The sequence below is a fragment of the Entelurus aequoreus genome, linkage group LG08, assembly GCF_033978785.1.
Source record: "Entelurus aequoreus isolate RoL-2023_Sb linkage group LG08, RoL_Eaeq_v1.1, whole genome shotgun sequence".
Classification (NCBI taxonomy): Eukaryota; Metazoa; Chordata; class Actinopteri; order Syngnathiformes; family Syngnathidae; genus Entelurus; species Entelurus aequoreus.
The window spans coordinates 36,892,710-36,917,925 of record NC_084738.1 but is presented as its reverse complement, the minus strand read 5'-3'; the positions used below and the strand labels follow the sequence as shown (position 1 = coordinate 36,917,925).

Genomic DNA, 25,216 nt, shown 5'->3' with positions numbered 1-25,216 from the left:
ACCATCAAGAGAAAATCTTTACTATCAGAACAATAGTAGTCTACAACGCCTCAAACCACTGATAAACAAACCTCAAGTCTTTGATTGAGGTTTTGAAGCCTTGCTTTTTGCCTTCGTCTTCTCCGTGCTTCTTGTCGTCGCGGCTCTTGCAGTGGGACTTTTTTCGGCCACTTTCTTTACCGTCTTGGTCTGTGCCGTTTCCGAAGCTTTTTTCTTGGCCGACAAAGTCTTGTTTCTGATCAGGTCTTCTCGTCTGATTTCCAACATGTGATCCTCCCATGAAGCCATCTCTTTGTTGTAACGGATTTTGTCGTCCATGGCCAACTCTACGAATATCTAAGATGTGGAACAAATAGATGAGACGTGTGGATTTTATTACGTACTTTGAGACAGGTTTGCACAAAGAGACCAACCTTCTTGCAGTTGACATCATACTTGTGCAAGTATATAAAGGTCTATATTTAATATATATATATTGGGCATCGAGCATTGATGGGAACCAGGTCTTATATTCTGATTATCCCGGAATTGTCAACATTTTTAAATATCGATTCCTGTTTTCGAAGCTTAGACTTCCAACAAAGAATTACCTGCCACAGAGTTGGCTTGTGGCTGACTGTCTATCTCCACACACCATGTGGGGCTGCTCCTCAAGGTCAATAACCCTCCAGTGCAGAAAATAGGATTCAGTTCTTAAGTTTTATTATCACTGGAGGACCATGCTAAACATGTTACACACAGAGAAAGAGCGTGCAAGCAGGCTAATAGCCAAGCTAGCTGTTAGCTTGAAACACAAGAAATAAGTGTTAAAGTCTAGGAAAAGTAGATGGAAGTGTGTAGCAGCAGAAATTAAGCAGCTATTAACAAGAATGAGTAGATTATTAAGAGTTAGCGAGAGGACAATACAACATCTCTGTGTGAGGCACACATGTAAAAAGACGACGGATGGATCCATGAATGGATAGTGTTCAGTGTTTCCCCCAAATTACTTTGTATCTGCACTGCAACCACATCACTTCCTCATTGCGGGAGTCTATCCTAACCTAATATACTTGTGGTGGTAGGGGTGTGGTCTGTAGGACATCGTATCATTTGCATAATTGGCAAATATGCATGTATTTTCTTTAAAAAGGCTAAAAACATGGTGTACATACTTTTAAAAACAAATGTGTTATTAGTAATTAGTATTGTACTTTATATTGTTGTGCTTTATTTTTCAATTGTTGCCGCTGTACAATGTAACACAGGCTGTATACTAGTGGCAGCTGCTGGTCTTTCAAGTAGGAGAAGCCCATTTTCAGCTACTCCCAAATACACAAATATAGTCTCCACTAACACATAAAAAAAGATGCTCCATTTTACAAAGAAAATGTTGCTTAGAGATTGTAAAATTCTCCATTACACGGAAAAACGGAATGAAACTTGAAAAATACTTGTGCAGTGGTTTATATTTCAAGATTGCAGATTCGCTCATCTTTCTGTCAAAGGAAAAGGGAATCAGCCTCAGACAGATCATACAATCAACATGCGGAAGCCCGGCGACCAGGCCAGGCAAGGCCGAGCCCGCTTCTCATTCACTTCCAGGGACGCTCGGCATCCGTGGGTAGGACAAAGCCAAGTATTTACCCAATGGTTGTCTAGTTGGGCTGCAGTGGAACAACCCACTCTATGCTTCCCCATTTAATTCAATTGACGCGAAAGTAAAAGATTCTGAACCAAAGTTCAATGTATATTTAGTCAATGAACTGTAAAGACAAAAGTACATATTCAACCACTTTTATATATTTTAGGAGAAGCTGACCATCCGTTGCAGTCTGAGAGCAATCGCCACTTTCCGAAGCATGTCGCCAAGATGAACAGCGTCTGGCATTTTTACATATGCACGCTGTAGCAGGGTCTCTGCAAGTTTCAACAAGTCAAATTTAAGACTTTTAACACTTTAAAGACAAAAATTAATATAATTTAAGACCATTTCACATTCTTAAGGACAAAAAAGTACAAAAACATGAAGAAAAATCCGAGGGCCAGAATGAATTGTAAGTAATACTACCACCACCATGCTTGACGGTGGGGATTGGTGTTCTTGGTATTAAAGGCCTTACCTTTTCTCCTCCAAACATAATGCTGGGTATTGTGGCCCAACAGCTCAATTTTTGTTTCATCTGACATCACATGGACAAAGATAAGACCTTCTGGATAGAGATGTCCGATAATGGCTTTTTTGCCGATATCCGATATTCCGATATTGACCAACTCTTAATTACCGATTCCGATATCAACCGATACCGATATATATATGGTCGTGGAATTAACACATTATTATGCGTAATATTTTTGTGATGCCCTGCTGGATGCATTAAACAATGTAACAAGGTTTTCCAAAATAAGAGAACAACTTTAACTCAAATTATGGAAAAAAGTGCCAACATGGCACTGCCATATTTATTATTGAAGTCACAAAGTGCATTATTTTTTTTAGCATGCCTCAAAACAGCAGCTTGGAATTTGGGATATGCTCTCCCTGAGATAATCCTGATACCCACTACAACTATGGGAAATACTATACTTTGACTTTCACAAAGACTAAGTGCAAGTCTAAGAAAGTGCATTATTCTTAATTTTTTTAAACATGCCTCAAAACAACAGCTACAAAAACAATGAAGGCACACAGCTTCAGTCCAGAGTATACTAGAGTAATAAAGTAAACAATAACATAGTCCTCATTTAGTGCAAGGCTGCCTGGTATACTGTATAACAGGAAATTATAAACTGGGCTCAATCTGCCCTGCTCTAACGTATTTGTATGAGTAACACAAATGTGCTGCAAGCTAGTGGTGAGTGCTTGAAGAGGCCTACCAGTCAGCCAGAGCTTCTGAAATGCTGCGTTGAGACAGGGCACCTCCGTTCACTGCAAGCTGCAAAGTGTGCGCCATGCAGGGCAGACTATCCATACCAAACTCCACCGTCGTGTGTTGTCCCTGACCACAACGTGAGCTTTCGCCCCGGGGTGGTTTTTATTGTATTTTTGTTTTTTCTCGCCGGAGTCTTTAAGCGACAAATGTGTGGTACTACTTTTTTTCGGTGTTTACTTTTCATCCATCTTCTGCTTGTATTCATCGTGTATCTCCTTATGATTCTTGAAGAGGTGGGAGATCAAATTAACTCGTATTAAAGGAAGACGTCTTGGTTCCTCCTCGCATAACCAACTTTTTGCAGTCATTGCAAATTGCCAGTTTTTTATCCGTCAGACACACTTTAAAATAATCCCAAACCATAGACATGGTGTCGTTATTCAGTCTTCGGGCGAGCTCACTTGTTAGCCAGGCTACAGCACCGGCAACAACACACTCTTGTTGTTATGCTGCGCTCGCGGCAGTTTGATGAGGTCATCAAGCGTCGCCAGTAAACCTCTCATGCTGCAGTCGTCAACTCCTGTGTTGTGTGTGGGAGAGGGGAGAGGGGAGGGGCTGCTGACTGGGTTTATATCCGTGTTTTACCGGATATGTACTGCTCCGTACAACTGCGTTTTAAAAAGTCATTAATTTTACTTTTTGAAACCGATAACGATAATTTCCTATATCACATTTTAAAGCATTATCGGACATCTCTAATATATATACACTACCGTTCAAAAGTTTGGGGTCACATTGAAATGTCCTTATTTTTGAAGGAAAAGCACTGTACTTTTCAATGAAGATAACTTTAAACTAGTCTTAACTTTAAAGAAATACACTCTATACATTGCTAATGTGGTAAATGACTATTCTAGCTGCAAATGTCTGGTTTTTGGTGCAATATCTACATAGGTGTATAGAGGCCCATTTCCAGAAACTATCACTCCAGTGTTCTAATGGTACAATGTGTTTGCTCATTGGCTCAGAAGGCTAATTGATGATTAGAAAACCCTTGTGCAATCATGTTCACACATCTGAAAACAGTTTAGCTCGTTACAGAAACTACAAAACTGACCTTCCTTTGAGCAGATTGAGTTTCTGGAGCATCACATTTGTGGGGTCAATTAAACGCTCAAAATGGCCAGAAAAAGAGAACTTTCATCTGAAACTCGACAGTCTATTCTTGTTCTAAGAAATGAAGGCTCAAACACAAAATTGTTTGGGTGACCCCAAACTTTTGAACGGTAGTGTATATATATATATATATATATATATATATATATATATATATATATATATATACACACATACATATATATACAGTATATATAAGTATATACTGTATATATTTATACACTATATATATATATATACAGTATATATAAGTATATACTGTATATATTTATACACTATATATATATATATATATATACCCATATATATGTATACATATATAAATAAACAAACACATACATACACATATACAGACATATATATTTACACACACATTATATATATATATATATATATATATATATATATATATATATATATATATATATATATATATATATAGTACACACAGACACTCCAGACACATTTTTTTCTTTTAATGTGGCCCCTGGGTCAAAATTATTCTTGACTAAATGTGATACTTAACATTAAATGAATAACATTTAAAGTTGTTGACGCTTACCTGTTTCTGATTGTTAGAAAGATTCCTCCAGTCCTCCAACAGAGACTTCATCTTTGCCTAATATGAAATTAACATCCAACATAGGAGATGTTATGTTATGCATTAACATGATATAAAGTTTAAAATAAACGCTGCAAATAAGAGTTGTTTGAGATTAATCTTAGCAGTCATAACTATTGGATTTATTAAGACATCTTATGTAGTAACATGTACAGCAACGCATTAAAGCCATTACATATTAATATGTTGACCCAGACTAATCAAATATCATCTTTTGTCAAACGAGAACCGTTATATTCAAATGCTGCTGATTACTGACCTGTGTGGTGGTTCCTCTGGCTTCCTTATAATGTTCAGACATGAAGATGTTGAATTGTGAGCGGGGGCGTTTGGGCATCCCCATCCTGGTTAACATCTAGATCACAGAACATAATTGTTTATGCTTCACACATTCACACTGCAAAGCACTTTCCTCCTCACTCGCCCCGCTGATTATCAATAATCAGCCACGCAGGAGAAGCGATCACATTGATGAATTGACTTTTCTTTTGACTGGCTGCTGTTATGTATATGAATGTACTGTGGAGTGAGCAAGTGTGCCATGTTTTTGACTTGATGGATTATTTTAAGTCTTTCCATTCAGTTCAATAAAAAAGAAGTCCCCTGTCAACTGTCTTTCCAGAACCTCATATGAAGAATGGCAGAAAAACCATGGGAGGGTTCTTTTAAAACAGAATACTGTTAATGATAATAATAATAGAAAAACAGGTGATTTCTTGAAAACATAAGCACACAGCCCTGAACTGGTAACTTGTGTGTGCTTGTGTGTATGAAAAAAATCACCCCAAAGAATTATGATCTCAATTCTGATCCAGAAAATTGTGATTTATATTTTTTTGCATATTTTTGCAGCCCTAATTGAGACTTTTTCATGAGTTTGTTTATGAAAAGCATAGAAATAGAGATACACTCTGAAGCGCGCAGGTCTCTTACCCGCTTCTTGCGAATGGCCTTCCTCTTGGCCAGCCTCTCCCTCTTCTCAATGACTTCTTGTTGGATCTCTTCTGGGGTTAACTGGGCCCTATAGTTCTTCAAATCAATATTGAATTGTTCCTTTTCACGCAGAAAGGCATCTTCAAACGGCTGTACAGAAGAGGCAAAAAATAGGTGATTTATCACTTCCTTATGTAAAATGTTTGTAAGAAATACAGTAGAACTTCTTAGGATAAAAGTCCCTGACTTTGTACAAGTCGAAATTACTTCATTCATGTTGAGGGATTGGGGGGTTAAAGGCCTACTGAAATGAAATGTTTTTATTAAAACGGGGATAGCAGATCCATTCTATGTGGGGCGGTATGGCGTAGTGGGTAGAGCAACCGTGCCAGAAACCTGAGGGTTGCAGGTTCGCTCCCCGCCTCTTACCATCCAAAATCGCTGCCGTTGTGTCCTTGGGCAGGACACTTCACCCTTGCCCCCGGTGCCGCTCACACCGGAGAATGAATGATGAATGAATGAGTTGTAAATATGAATGATGGGTTCTCACTTCTCTGTGAAGCGCTTTGAGTGTCTAGAAAAGCGCTATATAAATCTAATCCATTATTATTATTATTATTATGTGTCATACTTGATCATTTCGCGATATTGCCATATTTTTGCTGAAAGGATTTAGTAGAGAACAACGATAAAGTTGCAACTTTTGGTCGCTGATAAAAAAAGCCGCTTCTATTTTAAACCACCTCGGATACTATATCCTCTTGAAAATGAGAGTCGAGAACGCGAAATGGACATTCACAGTGACTTTTATCTCCACGACAATACATCGGCGAAACACTTTAGCTACGGAGCTAACGTGATAGCATCGTGCTTAACTGCATATAGAAACAGACAAAATAAACCCCTGACTGGAAGGATAGATAGAAAATCAACAATACTATTAAACCATGGACCTGTAACTACACGGTTAATGCTTTACAGCCTGGTGAAGGTTAACAATGCTGTTGCTAACGACGTCATTGAAGCTAACTTAGCAACCGGACCTCACAGAGCTATGCTAAAAACATTAGCTATCCACCTACGCCAGCCAGCCCTCATCTGCTCATCAACACCCGTGCTCACCTGCGTTCAAGCGATCGACGGTGCGACGAAGGACTTCACCCGATCACAGATGCGGTCGGCGGCCCGGAGACGGAGGAAGTTAAGGTGAGTTCGGCGGCTAGCGCGTCTGCTATCCAAGTCAAAGTTCTCCTGGTTGTGTTGCTGTAGTCCGCCGCTAATACACCGATCCCACCTACAACTTTCTTCTTCGCAGTCTTCATTGTTCATTAAACAAATTGCAAAAGATTCACCAACACAGATGTCCAGAATACTGTGGAATTTTGAGATGAAAACTGAGTTTTTTGTATAGGATTCAATGTGTCTGCATACTTCCGATTGACGTCACGCGCATACGTCATCATACATAGACATTTTCAACCGGAAGTTTAGCGGGAAATTTAAAATTGCACTTTATAAGTTAAGCCGTATTGGCATGTGTTGCAATGTTAAGATTTCATCATTGATATATAAACTATCAGACTGCGTGGTCGGTAGTAGTGGGTTTCAGTAGGCCTTTAAATACACCTTTCTAGACTGATTCTATATGTCTTTAACTTGCTACTGCACAATGGCCTCTGAATTAACAGACCAGTTAGATAGACAACTGCCACTTACTGTAGTCTACCGACAAGGGCTGGGAATCTAAGGTTGACCTCACAATACAATGCAATATAATATATGCGATACATGGCTCACAATTAAAATAATATCTCAATATGCCGATTAACCTAGAATATTTCAGAGTGTTAAGATGTGAAACAAAAACAAACAAATGACATACTGCAGTGCAAAGTCCTTATACATACTATAAAAGCCAAAGTCCACACATTTGATTGAACAACGCAGATGCATCAATTTAACTTCACAACTCAAGTCCGCCGTATTAGCGCCTTTGTTTTTTTCTTCATCTGTGACTTCAGCCTAACTTTTAACCACACTAAGGGCCGCCCCCTGAACAAGTAAAACTGTGACTCGACTTACTAAAGAGTAACGATGAAATAGTTTAAAGCGGCAAAAAACAGACAAAAGTATCAGAACCGAATCAAAAGCTTAAATATCGGCATAGTTTACAATATCGATATTTCATCACACTCCTAGTGACCAGTATGACAGAGAGTAATCGCAATAACACAGAGTTTAACAGTCCTACTCCTTATTCATACTTGAGACCTTGTAACGCTAACGTGTCACATGACACCAGGGAGAGAAAATGGCTAATTGAGACCAATTTGGACATGTTCACTGAGGTTTGTACTCATTTTGTTGCCTATGGTTTAGACATAAATGGCTGTGTGTTATTTTGATAAGACAGTAAATTTACAATATTGTACAAACTGTACACATGCTACATTTTATCCCAGTGTCCTTTCTCCAATGTTGTCCAATTGTTTTTGTGAGATATATACAGAAGAGCTGTGAATCTTTGGGAACCACACAATTCGATTTGATTCTTCGGGGTAACAATTCGATTCACAATCGATTCTCGATTCAAAAGCAATACTTTTTTAATAACATTGGGTGCCAGTTGTATGATTAACAACATTCACCCCTAAAATAGATAAACAGCTGTAATACATGTCTATATTACTTACAAGAAAATTGGTTTTGGTTAAAAAAAATTCTAACTAAACATTTAATAAAGTCAAGATTAAGTGTTGGATACTTTTCCTGCCTTAAATGCAAATCTGTACAGCAGATATGATCATATTCATCAGCAAAATGATTTGCCTGAGTGGCTGCACAGGACAGTTTAATCGATTTTTGATTTTTTTTTTTAATCGATTAAGAATCATTACAAATAAGAATCGCGATTAATTTGAAAATCGATATACAGTACAAACAATAAAAAGTATGCTTTCCATAAAATGCTGCTTTGACAGTAAGGAGCATTTGCAAAATGTATTCGCAATAAGTCTTAAATCAAGACCAAGTGCTTTGTTTTACATTTTAGTATTACGAGTGATCAAACTACTTTTACACTTGACTTTGCTTAAAACTAATGCTGTCAAATGATACATTTTTAAAATCAGATCAATCACACTTTTGAATTTGGAATAATTGTGATTAATTGCAGGTTATTACTCACATGCATAATTCAAATTAACATGAAAAATACCCTAATATTTGGACACAAATGCAATTTTCCTATCAGAATGTCATCCAGGAACATTTTTTTTAAGTTTTACTCAATTGCACGTCATATAGTTGCTTGAAACATGATTACAGTTTCATCTAAAGTCCAGTCAGAGTGTATTTTGAAGTGAAATTTGCCAGCAAGCACGCCCGTCAGAGTCTGCTCACTTATCTTTGCACTGGCTTATGCACTGATCTGATCACTGACCGTATAACAACCTGACTTTCACGTAACCATTCGTGGTTAAGGACATGTACGGTCTAAATAGATGTTGTAATTAATCTGCTTATATACTGTACATGATTAATGCAATAATTACTTGTGAATAATCACATTACTTAACTCATTATTTTTGACGGCCCTACTTTAAAAAAATGCTGATAAGTGAAGGTTATATGATGAGGACTAGGAATTAATAAGATTTTTCCGGTTCAGATTCCACTTTCGATTCTGCTTAACGATTCGGTTCTTTATTGGTTCTATAATCGATCCTTATTTGGGTAAAAGGATAACAAACAAGTTGATCAGTGTTAACTTTGTTTAGTTTAGAAAAGACATGAATGTACAAACTCAATAGTGAGGTCTTTAGAGGCCGAGAACCTTGATGAGGTGTCAGGAAAATGTTTTTATTGAAAATAACTAATATAATAATGAAATAAATAGTATACTATAGAAATAAACTAAATTATTATTGTAGAAGAATATATGAGTTGACCACACAAAAGTTAAAGTATGTCAGCTAGTGACAAATACAAGCAAGTAAAGTCCAATAAGAGTGTGCATTGTGCAATTCTGCAACCATCAGCTATAAACATTAACCATTATTTTGCAGAAAAATAAGCATATCTGGGGTTTGTTCAGGAAGGATATGAGATTTTTTTGGACCAATTACAATGTCTTTACTATGGAGAAAAATTCTCAGACAGGAGGAGGCGCGTGCAGCCTGCCAGTTAGATGCTGTTTTGACACAATTTGCATAAGTATTCAATTCATGTGTACAGTTAATAATAGCAGCTTTTACAACAAGACCCTAACACGACAGGCAGTGTTAGTTTTTTAATTACCAGCAGTACATCGCTGGCATCGTCGCCGTTGCTGCTGGTGGAGATTCACTTCCAACTTGGGTAGGATGCATGGAATTAATTCAAAGGTTTCACATGCTGTGTGTGCTAATGTTTCTGCTCGTATTTCCTCTTTTATGAAATATCCACTTTGCAAGTCGCTCTGTTGTCTTCATTTCTCGTGAATAACTCCAGCATTTGTGCCTCTTCTGTGCCGTGCATGCTGACGTCATGTGCAATCACAGGAATCAATAAGGGAATCGTTAACAAAAAATATATATATATATTTTTACATATTTGAACTAGGGTTGTACGGTATACCGGTACTAATAAAGTACTACCGTACCAATGACTTAAAAAAGGTACTATACTGCCTTTGAAAAATACCAGTATTTTTTTTTCATCCGCATGCTGCGGTGACGTTGCTGAGCCGAGGAGCATGTTGAGTGTGTCAGCACGCACACACTCACGGAGCGCACAAGCAGAAACAGTGAGGAGTGGAAAACTGGCAAATAACGGCACCTCTACTGGTTAATAAAGAGGGTGAGTGAAGCGCAATATGGAGATGTTTGGGCATCAAAACTATCAATCAAGGTGACGCTTTAAACACTGAAGCACCACGCTGCAAGCAATGCATTAAAACATTCCTTGCCAAAGGTGGCAAGACCACCTGCGCTTCAATCTTAGGTAAACATTTATATAAAAATAATCCAAACCTGCACAATAGTTTAAAGGTAATGTAGTAAACAAGCTCCCCTGCTGTGCACATATACTGTAGATACGTAGACGCGCACACAGCTGCTTGGCTTCGTGACAAATATTAGCGGAGTCCAAACCACCCACGTAGCGCAAACTAATGCAAGTGAAACAACTGAATTTTGTTACAATTTCCTACAATTTGTGTTTAATCTTTAACAATCTGTGTTTTACTTGCTACATTTCCTATCTATGTACTTTGAGCTATTGTATTAATTTGAGTATTTACTATTGATTTTATTTGTAATCATGAAACATTTAATTACATATCAATAATAATTGATATTCTATTTTAACCTAATTCTAGATTATGACATACTACATGTAATATATACAATTGTATATGGTTCTTTGAGTGCCACGAGAAAAGCCCAATGTATATAATGCCTTTTCATTTTTGTTTTAATCTTCAAAAATTGTTCTTTTGAGAGCAATAAGGACCATATGTTTAATGTATCGTAAGATTTTTTGTGAAGATGAAGCCAAAAATGAAATGTGGTGCCCTTTATTTTGAAAAGTATCGAAATACATTTTGGTACCGGTACCCAACCCTAGTTTGAACAAGTTAATCAAATAGCATCCCAAAACCAATTGACAACTTTATAAATTCCATTGTACTAAGATGAAATACCTGTTTCTGCTCTTGGCTCATCGTTTTCCACTCCTGGGCAATCTTACTGATGATAGTCGTTAGTTTTAAATCTGAGGAAGACAAAATGATTATATTGAACAGTTTGTTAACATTGAACAGTATGAGTTTGATACTTGCAATCTGAACTGCCAAATAATGCCCAGACAATTCCTAAATGGTTTTAGTATGTTTTCACACTACACTTTTCCTGCTTACATATTTCCAAATGTTGCTCTTACCTGGGTTTTGCCTCGCCATGTGTGGCTTCTGCTGCACAGAATATCTCATGTATCCATTGAGAGGCCTCTTTGGAGGTCCATAGGCTTGGGTACACAGACATTTAACTGGGTTGCTGTAAGCAGCCTGGACAACTCTGGCACAACAAAAATTAAAAATAATATATGCAGAGATTAGTAAAATAATAAACTATTGGTTTTTATTGATCATTAGGATTTCTCCAACTGGGGCATAAATGGTAGTTTATTTTTCACATTAGAAGTGCTATCCTTAGCTTTACTATTTGCTACACTGCAATTAATACTCAATTTAATAAATTAGAACTGAACAAAATATTATTCTTCAAATATATATATGTATGAGGAAAAAAATCGTAGTGTTTTCTGGTTGAGAAATCACATGTTTGCCCCAATCCAGCAACGCAGACAATTGCAGTTATGTGGGAAACATTGAAATTAGGACGATAGAAGGCAGCAAAAAATTTCACTCTGGCTGAGAAGCTGGCGCTCAGAAATAACGAGGGACGACAAATTACGGAAGTGGTCGAGGTAACCAGTGGGACTATATTTTCTTTTTCTTTTAGATAACAGAGGCATTTTTCAATATTTTTACGACGTCCTCAACACTACGCGAGGAGGCCTACCATTCAAGATAAGCCTGAGCCCGAGCCTGTGCTACAGTGCTAAAGGTAATCAGCAGAAGATGCCTCTTTTCTTTACGGAAGATTACCACAAACTGCTACAGAAGATTTTACTGTTGAAAATAAAAATGAATCGGTTGGAAGTGAATTTAGAAGTGAATGGACAATGTGGCAACAACACCACTCTAGCACTCCTTTCGACTGAAAACACTGGACAGCACCATGCTACAACCCTGCTAACTAGCAACAATGAAGCTACGAAGAAACGGGAGGCCCCTGTAGAGGGTAATAAATCTAACAGCAATAATCCTCCCTGGAACACACTTGGTGCGAAGCCAAAGAGAAGACCACCTCCCTGCGACAAGGGAGAATGGATATCTGGCAGGACCCAGCGCCCCGATATCTCTGATCTGACCGGCTGGCCTGCGCTACCATCTTCAGCCAGGCATACTGCGTCATCAACTCCACTGCCACGTAGGACACAGCAGCGGACAGCTGAGAAGAGGAGAACTACCAATAAACCTCCCCAGCAAGCAAGTGTCCAACTAAAGAACAGGTTTGCCCCACTGTTGATGGACAATGGATCCCCCTCTGATTGCCTGAATAACCCACCATCACCACGCAGAAGGGTAAGACCTGCTAACTTTATACCACAGAGAAAGCTAACGAGAGCTCCTGAAAATCTGATTGTGGGGGACTTTTCTGTAAAAGATATGAAAAGCAATAATAACACCAAAGTACTCTGCTTTCCGAAGGATATGGTATCTGACATGGAAAACAGAATCCTGGAAATTGTCGCTGCACACCCAAATGTGAAAAATATCATCCTGCACATTGGTTTTAATGACATTGTAAAACAACAATCAAGAGAGCTGAAAGAGCACTTCAATAAACTCTTTGAAACAGTCAGCGCTGTGAATGCTGACGTTTTTATCAGTGGTCCTCTACCCCCAATCAGGAGAGGAGCTGAGAGATTCAGTAGACTTTACTCACTGAATGAGTGGCTATCAAGTGCACTTCTTGCTCGTTCAATGCATTTTGTTGACAATTTTAGCTTTTTCTGGGACCGCAGGCATCTTTTTAAGGCAGACGGACTTTGCCTAAATAAGATGGGAGTAAAGCTTTTCATGAACAACATGTTTCACTTCCTGCATCTTGCATCTATCATCACTGCCAAGGACCTGCTGCTGACCTTCTACCGCTCGTCCATCGAGAGCCTGCTGACCTACTGTATTACAGAATGGTATGGCAGCTGCACTGCAGCAGACAGGGAGAGGCTGCAAAGAGTGGTCAAGACGGCTCAAAAGATCATCGGCCGCCCTCTCCCGCTGCCTCAACAGAGCCAGTGCCATCATCAAGGACAGCACCCACCCTGGCTCTGACCTGTTCCACCTGCTGCCCTCTGGGAAGCGCTACAGGTGCATTAAAACCAAGACAAACAGGCTAAAAAACAGCTTCTTCCCCAGGGCCATAACCACCCTGAACAGACTTCCTCATTGACCCTCATAACTGCCTTCTCTTCGGTGCAATAACCCATTCCACCAACCACCCTGTTTCATGTAGATATTCATGTACATATTCATTTCACCCTCTGTATAGAGTGTACACTTGTTTTATCGCACTGTATGGAATGGCCTCAATCTCGTTACCCTGCGCAATGACAATAAAGCTGATTCTGATTCTGATTCTGACAAGAGACAAGAGGAGCCACAGAGGAAGGAAGACACAACACAGCCTATCAGGAACGTCGAAGGAGGACCGCCATTGCAAAAGGAGAACGTCGACCATGAGATACACCAGAGCAAAGAGGAGAGGTGTCTTTCCTCCTCAACCGCCCCCCCTCCATTCTGAATGCGTGTGAAGATCCCTCCCCCACATCCCCCAAGCCATCCATCTTTCTCCCTCCCTCAAGTAGACCTTTCTCCCCCCTTCTCCCCCTTGGAGTTCCGGGAGCTACCCCCACTCACGCCCCGTCCTACTCCGATTTTTACCCCCCTAGATCATCGCTCACCTCCACCACCCCCTCCACGAAGGCGTGCTCCACAACCCCCCAGCCATACTTCACCCTTCTCACGCCAACCCCTTACACGCCCTCAACGTCCACCTTCAGTAGTTTGTCCCAACTCTGACGCTGCTCACTCCCCCTCCCCCTTACGGCAAACTCCGCCTCGCCCTGACAGCAGTCCTGAATATTTCTGATACAGAAAAGGGTTCAGCAGTAGACCACATTATCAGCTGGGCCCAAGGTTGCCTACATCAAATCATGGCACCTTCTACATTCCTGTTGTGACTACCAGGAGAGTAAATATTGGGAAACTTAGCCACTCTGCTAACCTAAACAATTTAATTCCTATTCTCTCCAAATCAAAGCCAACATCGAAGCCTGTCAATAACACCATCAGGATGGGTCTGCTCAATGTCAGGTCTCTGAATAGCAAATCATTTTTAGTCAATGATTTTATTACCACTTCTAAACTTGACTTTATGTTTTTAACTGAAACATGGCTGGAACAAAATAACAGTGCAAGCATTCTGATCGAGACAGCACCCCCCAACTATAACTTCATTGATGTATGTAGATCGGGGAAAAGAGGTGGAGGGGTTGCTGCTATATTTAAAAACATGTTTCAGGGGAAATAGATGTCACTTGGTGATTTTACATCATTTGAATACCTGTGTGCTGTGTTGAAATGCTCTCCCAAAATTCTCTTGTTAATTATCTACAGGCCACCTAAATATTCTGCAAAATGTTTCGATGATTTTACTGAATTATTGTCTAGCATCTCCATTGACTTTGACTGCCTGGTTATAACTGGTGATTTTAATTTTCATATTGACGATTTGAATGACAAGGGCGCAAAATAACTTTTTACTATTTTAGACACATTTGAACTGTCTCAACATGTGAAAGAGGCTACTCAATGTAAGGGACACACTCTGGACCTGATTATCACAAAAGGTCTCAATGTTTCTGATGTTCTTGTGATTGATCCTTCATTGTCTGATCATTTCTGTGTTTTCTTTAATATTTCTATAATTCCGGACACACAAACAGAATCAAAGAATGTCAAAAAGCGGTACATAAATGAACATGCTAATGTCCTCTTTAAAAACGCCATCTCCTCACTACCACCTCTAAACCCATGTCATGCTGATGATCTTTTAAGCAACTTTAATTCCAAAATTGTGAATATCATATATATCATTGCACCTGTTACAGTTAAAACAATTTCTGGTAAGCAAAAAGCACCCTGGAGAAAATCTGCTGTTGTAACAGCCCAAAGGAGAGAGTGCAGGAAGGCTGAACGAATCTGGCGGAATACAAAACTTCATATTCACCATGACATCTATAAAGAGAGCCTCCAGGCCTACAATTTAGTCTTAAAAAGTGCTAGAGAAACATTGTTCTCCAATATCGTTAACAGCAACACAAATAAGGCCAAAACCCTATTCGCAACTGTTGACAGACTGACCAAACCCCCAACACAAATACCAGCCGAACTCCATTCCACGCAGAAATGCAATGAGTTTGCATTCTTTTATACTGATAAAATTGAAGGCATCAGACATGCCATCAATATCTCAAGTAAAAAAGTTGGATCACCAACCCATTTAGGCAAAAGTAACACAGCAATGATGGCAAGCTTTAATGCCATAGACTCTAAAACTCTAGTGGAAACGGTGACAGCTCTAAAGTCATCCACCTGCTGCCTTGATATGTTACCTACCAACTTCTTTAAGAATGTTTTTGACTGCCTATCAACAGACGTATTGCAAATAGTTAATAATTCTATTCAATCGGGCAATTTCCCAAAGGCTTTTAAAACTGCAGTCATTAAACCTCTTCTAAAAAAGCAGAGCCTAGATGCCTCTGTTATCAACAACTACAGACCAATTTCAAATCTACCATTCATAAGTAAAATAATTGAGAAAGTTGTCCTCCAGCAACTAAATCACTTCTTGGCTTCTACTGGCTGCCACAACAACTTCCAGTCAGGATTTCGACCTCTTCATAGCACAGAGACGGCCCTTCTTAAAGTTATAAATGACATCCGTCTAAACACAGACTCTGGAAAAAACTTCAGTATTAATGCTATTGGACCTCAGTGCTGCATTTGACACTGTCGACCACTCAATACTTTTGGACAGGTTGGAAAACTGGGTGGGGATCTCAGGCACAGTTTTAAGCTAGTTCAAGTCATATCTACAAGATAGGAACTATTTTGTTTCCATTGGTGACTTTGTATCAGAACCAACCAACGTAACGTGTGGAGTCCCCCAAGGTTCAATCTTGGGGCCGACTTTATTTAACATCTATATACTCCCACTAGGACAAATCATGCAAAATAATAACATTGACCATCATTGCTATGCCGATGACACCCAAATCTATGTAGCGCTATCACCAAATGACTATCGCCCCATAGATCTTCTGTGCCAGTGCATTGAGCAAGTCAAACACTGGATGTGCCAAAATTTCCTACAACTAAATGAAGATAAAACTGAGATAATTGTTTTTGGTGCTAAAAAAGAAAGGTTTAAAGTTGTCCAACACCTTCAATCACTGTCCCTGAAAACTTTAAATAAAGCCAGAAATCTTGGGGTTATTTTAGATTCTGATTTACATTTCGACAGTCACATCAAATCAGTAACAAAATCGGCCTACTATCACCTCAAAAATGTAAAAAGACTTAGAGGGCTCATGTCAGCTCAAGACTTTGAAAAACTTGTACATGCCTTTATTACCAGTAGGGTAGACTATTGTAATGGTCTCCTTGCAGGTCTTCTCAAAAAAACTGTCAGGCAGCTACAGCTTGTTCAGAACGCTGCTGCTAGAGTTCTAACAAAGACCAAAAAATGTGAGCACATTACACCAATTCTTAAATCCTTACATTGGCTCCCTGTACATCAGAGAATTGATTTCAAAATCCTCCTGCTCACATATAAATCACTACATGGTCTAGGGCCCAAGTATATCACTGATATGCTCCCACTATATAAGCCCTCTAGATCACTAAGATCTTCTGAGACCAATCTGTTAGCGGTTACCAGAGTAAACTCAAATCAAGGGAGAGCATCATTCAGTCACTGTGCAACAAATAGCTGGAATAAACTTCCTGAAGATGTCAGACTCTCCCCAACTCTGACTACTTTTAAAACTAGACTGAAGACTTTTATGTTCACCTTAGCTTTCAGCTAAATCTTTTAATCTTTTAATCTTTTAACGTCTGCACTGTTTTTATTTTTATTGTCTCCATTTTAATTTTGCTTTTATTTTCTTTAATTTCACTTTGTTGTCTGTGAAGCACTTTGAGTCTGCCTTGTGTATGAAAAGCGCTATACAAAAAAAGTTGCCTTGCCTAATTCGGACATTTCCTGAAAATGTATGGTGGCAGAATGAATGTCAACAATAAGTATTTTGACAAGCTCATATATCAATAATAAGTAGTGTTTTATTTTTCCTATAATTCAAACATAGTGTAATTGTTCAAACTCTGTAATGTTTCAGTGGCCGTACATCAAGCTCATACATCAATAATAATAAAAACTACAAAAGCACTTGTTCCAAGGACCTAATTCTGACATTTTCGGGAAGTTTCATCCAAATTCGTCCATTACTTATGTCGCTAAACTATTGGATTACGCAACCGGTTGCATTTTTTTAATGAAGCATCACATTTTTTCAGAATACTTGGCTAGCATCCATTTTGTCCCATGTACTTGCAGTCTTGCAGCAATTCGGCCATGCATGTTTTGGGGGGTTGTATGGTTTTTGTTGGTATTCGCAGCATTTTATAATTGCATGTTTTGGTCCTGCAGCTTTTACGTGATTACATTTGTTTGTAAATTTGCACCATTTACCGTTGCACGTGTTACGGTGTGTGTTTTTGGTTTTGGGCCATACGGCCATTGCAGTTCCATACAATGCATTCAAATAAATAACCACACACAACAATAAAGAGATTATTTTAGTTACAAACACATTCTGCGGGGAAGTTGATTTGTGGCTACATTCCACGCACCATAATAACTCGGCAGTCGCGGTATTATAATTCTGCACAGCATGCAAAGTATTTACAAAAACGTTTTTTTTTTTAACTTTTTAATCAAGAACCTACACATCAAACATGAAGATGTGCGTCTAATGATTGGGTTGTTTTGCTATGTCGTCCCTCGTATTACTACTTTTACTACTAGCAGGTAAACTTAAGTAGAAGAAAATGTAGCTACCTTGCCAAAGAAGTGCTTGTGCAGGAGAAGACATTGAAGGACTTCGCCAAAAGGCTAACACTTGCTGTCATGAAGCTAAATGGAGCCATGCCGGCGTTGCTTGGCCGTAAACTAAAGTGAAGAAGATCAATCAAAATAAGTTTGGTCCAACAATATCACAGCGTTAGTGTTTTCATGCATGAGGAATCCTTCAGTCCTGCCAGACACGCAGCCACAGTTTTAGCAAAAGGCGCCCTCAACCTCCACCAGCGGTGGATTGTGGGTAAATACTCTTCTTCGTCTATCATTGTCCATGAGCAAGCAATGTTATGGTTCCTTATCGCCACCAACAGGAAGGAAGGAGTATTTTACCGGACAGTACAGTAACACGTTGCGCTATAAGGTTGATAAAATATGATATATTTACACGTGATATTGTATTTTATTGTAATAAACATGTTGAAACATGTTGATTGGAAGACTCCCGGGAGGATCGGCGGGCCAGCTTTAGTGTTAATTTGATATCGCCTCAAGGGCCAAGTTTTGACACCCATAGAATAAATGTATTTTTCTGCAGAACTGTTTGCATCGTCACTTTATTAAAGGTGGCTGATCTTAACAATTCAGAAAAAATCTGTAAAATATTGGTATTTTTCTGTGGAACTGCCAGCATTGTCACTTCATTAAAGGTGTTTGATCGTAATAATTTGGAAAAACTCTGTAGAATAAAGGTATTTTTCTGCAGAACTGTTTGCATTGTCACTTTATTTAAGGTGGTTGATCTTAATAATTTAGTAAAAATCTGTAAAATTACGATATTTTTCCACAAAACGTTTCATGAAAATTTCTGTAAATATAATGTTTTTGATCATTATTTGGTTTACAACGTTTTACTTTAATTTTATGGTTTTCGTTTGGCAGCCGTAGCTGCCAGTAGATGACCGTTTTTTTACAGAATTTTTTTTTACAGTGTATACCTTGCCAAATAAGTGCTTGTGCAGGAGAAGACATTGAAGGACTTGATCGCCAAAAGGCTAACACTTGCTGTCATGAAGCTCTGCACTGCTGACCTGTTTCCGCTCGGGATGGTCTCCTGCTGGCCCCACTATGGACTGGACTCTCACTATTATGTTAGATCCACTATGGACTGGACTCTCACAATATTATCAATCAATCAATCAATGTTTATTTATATAGCCCTAAATCACAAGTGTCTCAAAGGGCTGTACAAGCCACAACGACATCCTCGGTGTCGAGTGGGTCTGACATAATATTGTGAAAGTCCAACACATCAGCGAAAGTCCAGTCCATGGTGGGGCCAGCGGGAACCATCCCGAGCGGAGACGGGTCAGCAGCGTAGAGATGTCCCCATCCGATGGACAGGCTAGCGGTCCACCCCGGAGCAGAGTAGAAAAGAAAGAAAAGAAACGGCAGATCAACTGGTCTAAAAAGGGAGTCTATTTAAAGGCTAGAGTATACAAATGAGTTTTAAGATGAGACTTAAATGCTTCTACTGAGGTAGCATCTCTAACTTTTACCGGGAGGGCATTCCATAGTATTGGAGCCCGAATAGAAAACGCTCTATAGCCCGCAGACTTTTTTGGGGCTCTGGGAACGCAGATTTCTTGCCGGGACATATGGTACAATACAATCGGCAAGATAGGCAGGAGCTTGACCGTGTAGTATTTTATACGTAAGTAGTAAAACCTTAAAGTCGCATCTTAGGTGCACAGGAAGCCAGTGCAAGTGAGCCAGTATAGGCGTAATATGATCAAACTTTCTTGTTTTTGTCAAAAGTCTAGCAGCCGCATTTTGTACCATCTGTAATCTTTTAATGCTAGACATAGGGAGGCCCGAAAATAAAACGTTACAGTAATCGAGACGAGATGTAACGAACGCATGAATAATGATCTCAGCATCGCTTGTGGACAAAATGGAACGAATTTTAGCGATATTACGGAGATGAAAGAAGGCCGTTTTAGTAACACTCTTAATGTGTGACTCAAACGAGAGAGTTGGGTCGAAGATAATACCCAGATTCTTTACCGAGTCGCCTTGTTTAATTGTTTGGTTGTCAAATGTTAAGGTGGTATTATTAAATAGATGTCGGTGTTGAGCAGGACCGATAATCAGCATTTCCGTTTTCTTAGCGTTGAGTTGCAAAAAGTTAGCGGACATCCATTGTTTAATTTCATTAAGACACGCCTCCAGCTGACTACAATCCGGCGTGTTGGTCAGCTTTAGGGGCATGTAGAGTTGGGTGTCATCAGCATAACAGTGAAAGCTAACACCGTATTTGCGTATAATGTCACCTAGCGGCAGCATGTAAATACTAAAGAGTGCAGGGCCAAGAACTGAACCCTGGGGAACTCCGCACGTTACCTTAACATAGTCCGAGGTCACATTGTTATGGGAGACACACTGCATCCTGTCAGTAAGATAAGAGTTAAACCAAGACAAGGCTAAGTCTGACATCCCAATACGCGTTTTGATACGCTCTAATAAAATATTATGATCAAAAGTATCGAAAGCGGCGCTAAGATCAAGAAGCAGCAACATAGATGACGCATCAGAATCCATCGTTAGCAATAGATCATTAGTCATTTTTGCGAGGGCTGTCTCCGTAGAGTGATTTATCCTGAAACCGGATTGAAAAGGTTCACAGAGATTGTTAGACGCTAAGTGTTCATTTAGCTGCTGTGCGACAATTTTTTCGAGAATTTTCGAGATAAACGGTAGGTGGGACACCGGCCGGTAGTTCACCATGAGGTCAGGATCGAGGTTAGGTCTTTTGAGTAGAGGATGAATAACCGCTTTTTTGAATGCTAGAGGAACAGTACCAGAGGAAAGTGATAAGTTTATAATATTTAACACTGATGGACCTAATAAAACAAAAAGCTCCTTGATAAGTTTCCCAGGAATTGGGTCAAGTAAACATGTTGTTTGTTTTGTCCCATTTACACATTTTAACAATTCCTCCAATGTTATTTCATCAAAGAGAGAGAAACTATTTTGGAGGGCAATGTCCGTCGTATATACCGTCGTATTTGTGTTAATAGAACCCAGCTGTAGCTGAGATGCATTGTCTTTAATCTCTTTTCTAATGACTTCAATTTTCTTATTAAAGAAATTCATAAAGTCATCTGCTGAGTGGGTGGAGCTACTGGGAGGAGTCCCTTGCTGGGTTAGCGATGCTACTGTACTAAACAAAAATTTAGGATCATTTTTGTTGAGGTGGATGAGATTTGAGTAATATTTAGCTTTAGCTGAGGTAAGCATGCGTTTATAAGTTATTAAACTATCACTCCATGCTTGATGGAAAACCTCAAGTTATGCTAGATCCACTCGACGTCCATTGCACCGGTCGCCCGGTTCATGAATATACATTGTCCTAATTCAAATAAATAAATAAATGTTTGAGAAGGGTCACCTACAGCCTTCCTCAGAAAGTTATACAGAGGTGAAGAAATGATAATATGGTGCAAAATGTATTTGATTTCAGGAGTTCAACTAAGTTAAACTGACAATTTAAAGTCTTGGGCTGGAGTTTTTGCAGTTGTTTTTTTAAATAGAGCATGCCGGTAGTTTAGAAAAAAATATATAATTTTATTAGATATAAAAGTACCTTAACCTATTTGATTCTGTAACGGACCTCCTGACCCTAACACTTGTGTTTCAAATCAACGTCGCCCACTGAAATGAATTAAAATACATTTAATCGGTGTTGGCTCCCTAAAGAGCACAATTTTAACATGTAACATGCCTTTAAAAAAACTTTTAGATAAGAAATATTGTATGAAAACATTACAATATAATACAGTACAAACAACTAGTAGTTGTATGAAGTAAAGCAATAATAATGTACAGTTTTTACCTTGGAGAGTGGAGAGTGTCAAACACATAAGCAGCAGCTTTTCAATATTTTTATGAATAAATGTCCGCCGTTTATATATTATTTTACTGTCCTTGGCTGGCCTTAGACTCCTCCTGCTTCAGTATGGTGCAGACAAGCAGTGATTTGCTCGTACTGCTTTGCCAAATTGACTACACAATTTGTCATGTTTTTTGATGATTTATTTATTTAATTCATTGAAGATTATTTCCTTCTTCTCAGCAATGACCTTTACACTCACATTCTTCATTCCAAAGGTTGGAAAATAATAAATTATGGCAATCTTGAGCTAGCGAGTGTTTTGGGCAGATCTTACAGTGTTCACTGTGACATTTGCTAAGCCAACTAATGGCTGGAATGTTTGTAACTCAAATTTTGCTTGTAACTTAAGGTATAACAAATATCTGAAACATTTCTTATCTTAAACACTCTCGAGTTGGGTACTCTTAAGTGGAGATACCACTATACAGCATTGGATTTTTTTTAAATTGCTGTACACTCTTAATGTATCAATATAATCATCAAAATATATTTCACTCTGTCCGTAGTGACTGCATAGAATATAAAATATTTCCTTTTCGATTTACACTCCAGAAATAAATCAGCTTTCAAAAATATCAAATGTATCGAGATGCGCCGGTACAAATAAAAAAACAGACGGAGAGTTTCATGATGAAGACCTCTTATCTGACATAATGAATAGACTTATTGCAATATTGGGCAACACAGCTATTAACACAGTTCCCCCATATGCACATACTGTCTTCAATCATTACATCTACAACATATTAGAAATAGATGCACTCAAGAACTGTTATAGTCAACCGCTACAGTAGTGTTTCTTAACCATAGCGCCCATTGTTGGGCCTTAAACGTCCCCTGGAGGGCCACCAAAAATATATGTTTCTCAGCTGTGGTTTGTATGGGCCGCAAAAAGCGCCAAAAAATATGACTAAAGCGGTGAAGCTCTATTTTTATTTGCACTAAAATTTTAGTGACTTTTTTTTTTTAAGAAACATTCATTATTATTATTCAGTGTTAGTTTAGTTAGAATGTATTTATTTTAACACTGTGTAATTGTATGTAAAATTTTATTTAGTTTTAAGAGTCCCTTCTTTTCAGTGTATTTAATTAGTATTTATTTTTGTAGTCAGCCTGACCTAAGTCTAATGATAATCTTTGTGATTAACACATGCTTTCACATCATTTGACAAGGTTGTATACTGTAAGTAGATTTCACAGAATTATTAAATAGGATTAAAATCAAGTGTAAATGAATAATTCAATGTTAATATTTAAGTCGACCTTTTGCCCCTCTGTAGCGGAAAAGTCGTGCCCCGAGTTCAAAAGGGTTAAGAACCCCTGTTCTACAGTATAGACAAGATCAAGAACATAACATTGACTAATGAAGAAGAAACAGACTTTTTGGGCATAAGAATTCACTACAATGACAACAGCAAAAAATAACCATACTCGGAAAACCAACATACATTGACCAGTGTTTACTGAGGACTGCTAGGAAGTTGTCACTCGGAACACTTTATGGACGAGCCAACTTCCTAACAGAGACAGGAAAATAAATTGCTTATTCATTGCAACTTGCCTTTCTCTCTCAATTTTTTTTTGCAACAAACACTTAAAAAATCAGGCCTTCCATGACAAAGGGAGTGGCAAGAAAGCATACCCGTGACAAATACTTTCAATCAAGGCTGCTCTTTTTTATCAAAGGTCTAGATTACTTGGTATTCCTAATGTAAAAGTGCTTCAAAAATTCAATAACTGAAATTTCTATATCGATTGATAACAGGAACTATTATTTATAAGTATTCATCCATCTATTTTCTACCGCTTGTCCCTTTCGGGGTCACGGGGGGTGCTGGAGCCTATCTCAACTGCATTCGGGCGTAAGGCGATGTACACCCTGAACATGTCGCCACTTCATCACAGGGCCAACACAGATAGACAGACAACATTCACACACTAGGGCCAATTTAGTGTTGCCAATCAACCTATCCCCAGGTGCATGTCTTTGGAGGTGGGAGGAACCCACGCAGTCACAGGGAGAACATGGCCTAGTGGTTAGAGTGTCTGCCCTGAGATCGGTAGGTTGTGAGTTCAAACCCCGGCCGAGTCATACCAAAGATGATAAAAATGGGACCCATTACCTCCCTGCTTGGCACTCAGCATCAGGGGTTGGAATTGGGGGTTAAATCACCAAAATCGCCCATTGCTCCCCTCACCTCCCAGGGGGTGGACAAGGGGATGGGTCAAATGCAGAGGACAAATTTCACCACACCTAGTGTGTGTGTGACAATCATTGGTACTTTAACTTAATAAACTCTACACAGAAAGATCCCAAGCCCAGGATTGAACTCATAACCTTTGTATTGTGGCATACCCGTGACAAACACTTACATAAAGGCTGCTCTTTTATATGAAAGGTCTGTCAAAGATTACTCGGTCTTCCTAATGTAAAAGTGCTTAAAAAATTCAATAACTAAAATTGCTGAATAGATTGATAACATGAACTATTATTTATAAGTATGGCACTTTAAAATGTTTACCTTGTCTGCAGTTCCTATATTGTGGAATATTGAGATACATCGTGTTTTTTGTGCAAAACGAGAAACCTCTAAACATTTTTGAAAAAAATACTGCCAATTGTCTTTGTTACTTCTGATTTTGCAAACGTTTAGTCCCATATTGTAAAGGGAGCAACATAAAACATGTTGATAAACCCAGTTAACTGACCTGTTTTTGAAAGCCAATGTGACATATTTCAATCATTCACCTTTTTTTAAAGTTTACACGTGCTTTTTACAATACAGTAGCCGTAACAAAAATGATCAACTATGTACCTGAAAACAGGACAGTCTTGTAAAAATGCATCCAATGACTGCACGGTTATAATCACATGACGAAGTTACCTCGTTAAATTGGAAGAGCCTCTGTTGCTCATTCTGATTGGCTA

The 25,216-nt window shown here is 38.7% G+C and overlaps 1 protein-coding gene across 1 annotated transcript; it reads right to left on the bottom strand.

The window, feature by feature from the left end:
- tfam (transcription factor A, mitochondrial) lies at positions 1–18,655 on the bottom strand. The gene is made up of 7 exons (XM_062056421.1): positions 18,375–18,655; positions 11,506–11,639; positions 11,267–11,337; positions 5,584–5,733; positions 4,910–5,005; positions 4,591–4,647; positions 1–336 (listed from the first exon to the last, which is right to left on the bottom strand). The coding sequence occupies exons 1-7, from the start codon at positions 18,461–18,463 to the stop codon at positions 73–75; spliced, it is 861 nt and encodes a 286-aa protein (XP_061912405.1). The 5' UTR covers positions 18,464–18,655; the 3' UTR covers positions 1–72.
- Between the last annotated feature and the right edge of the window lie 6,561 nt (positions 18,656–25,216).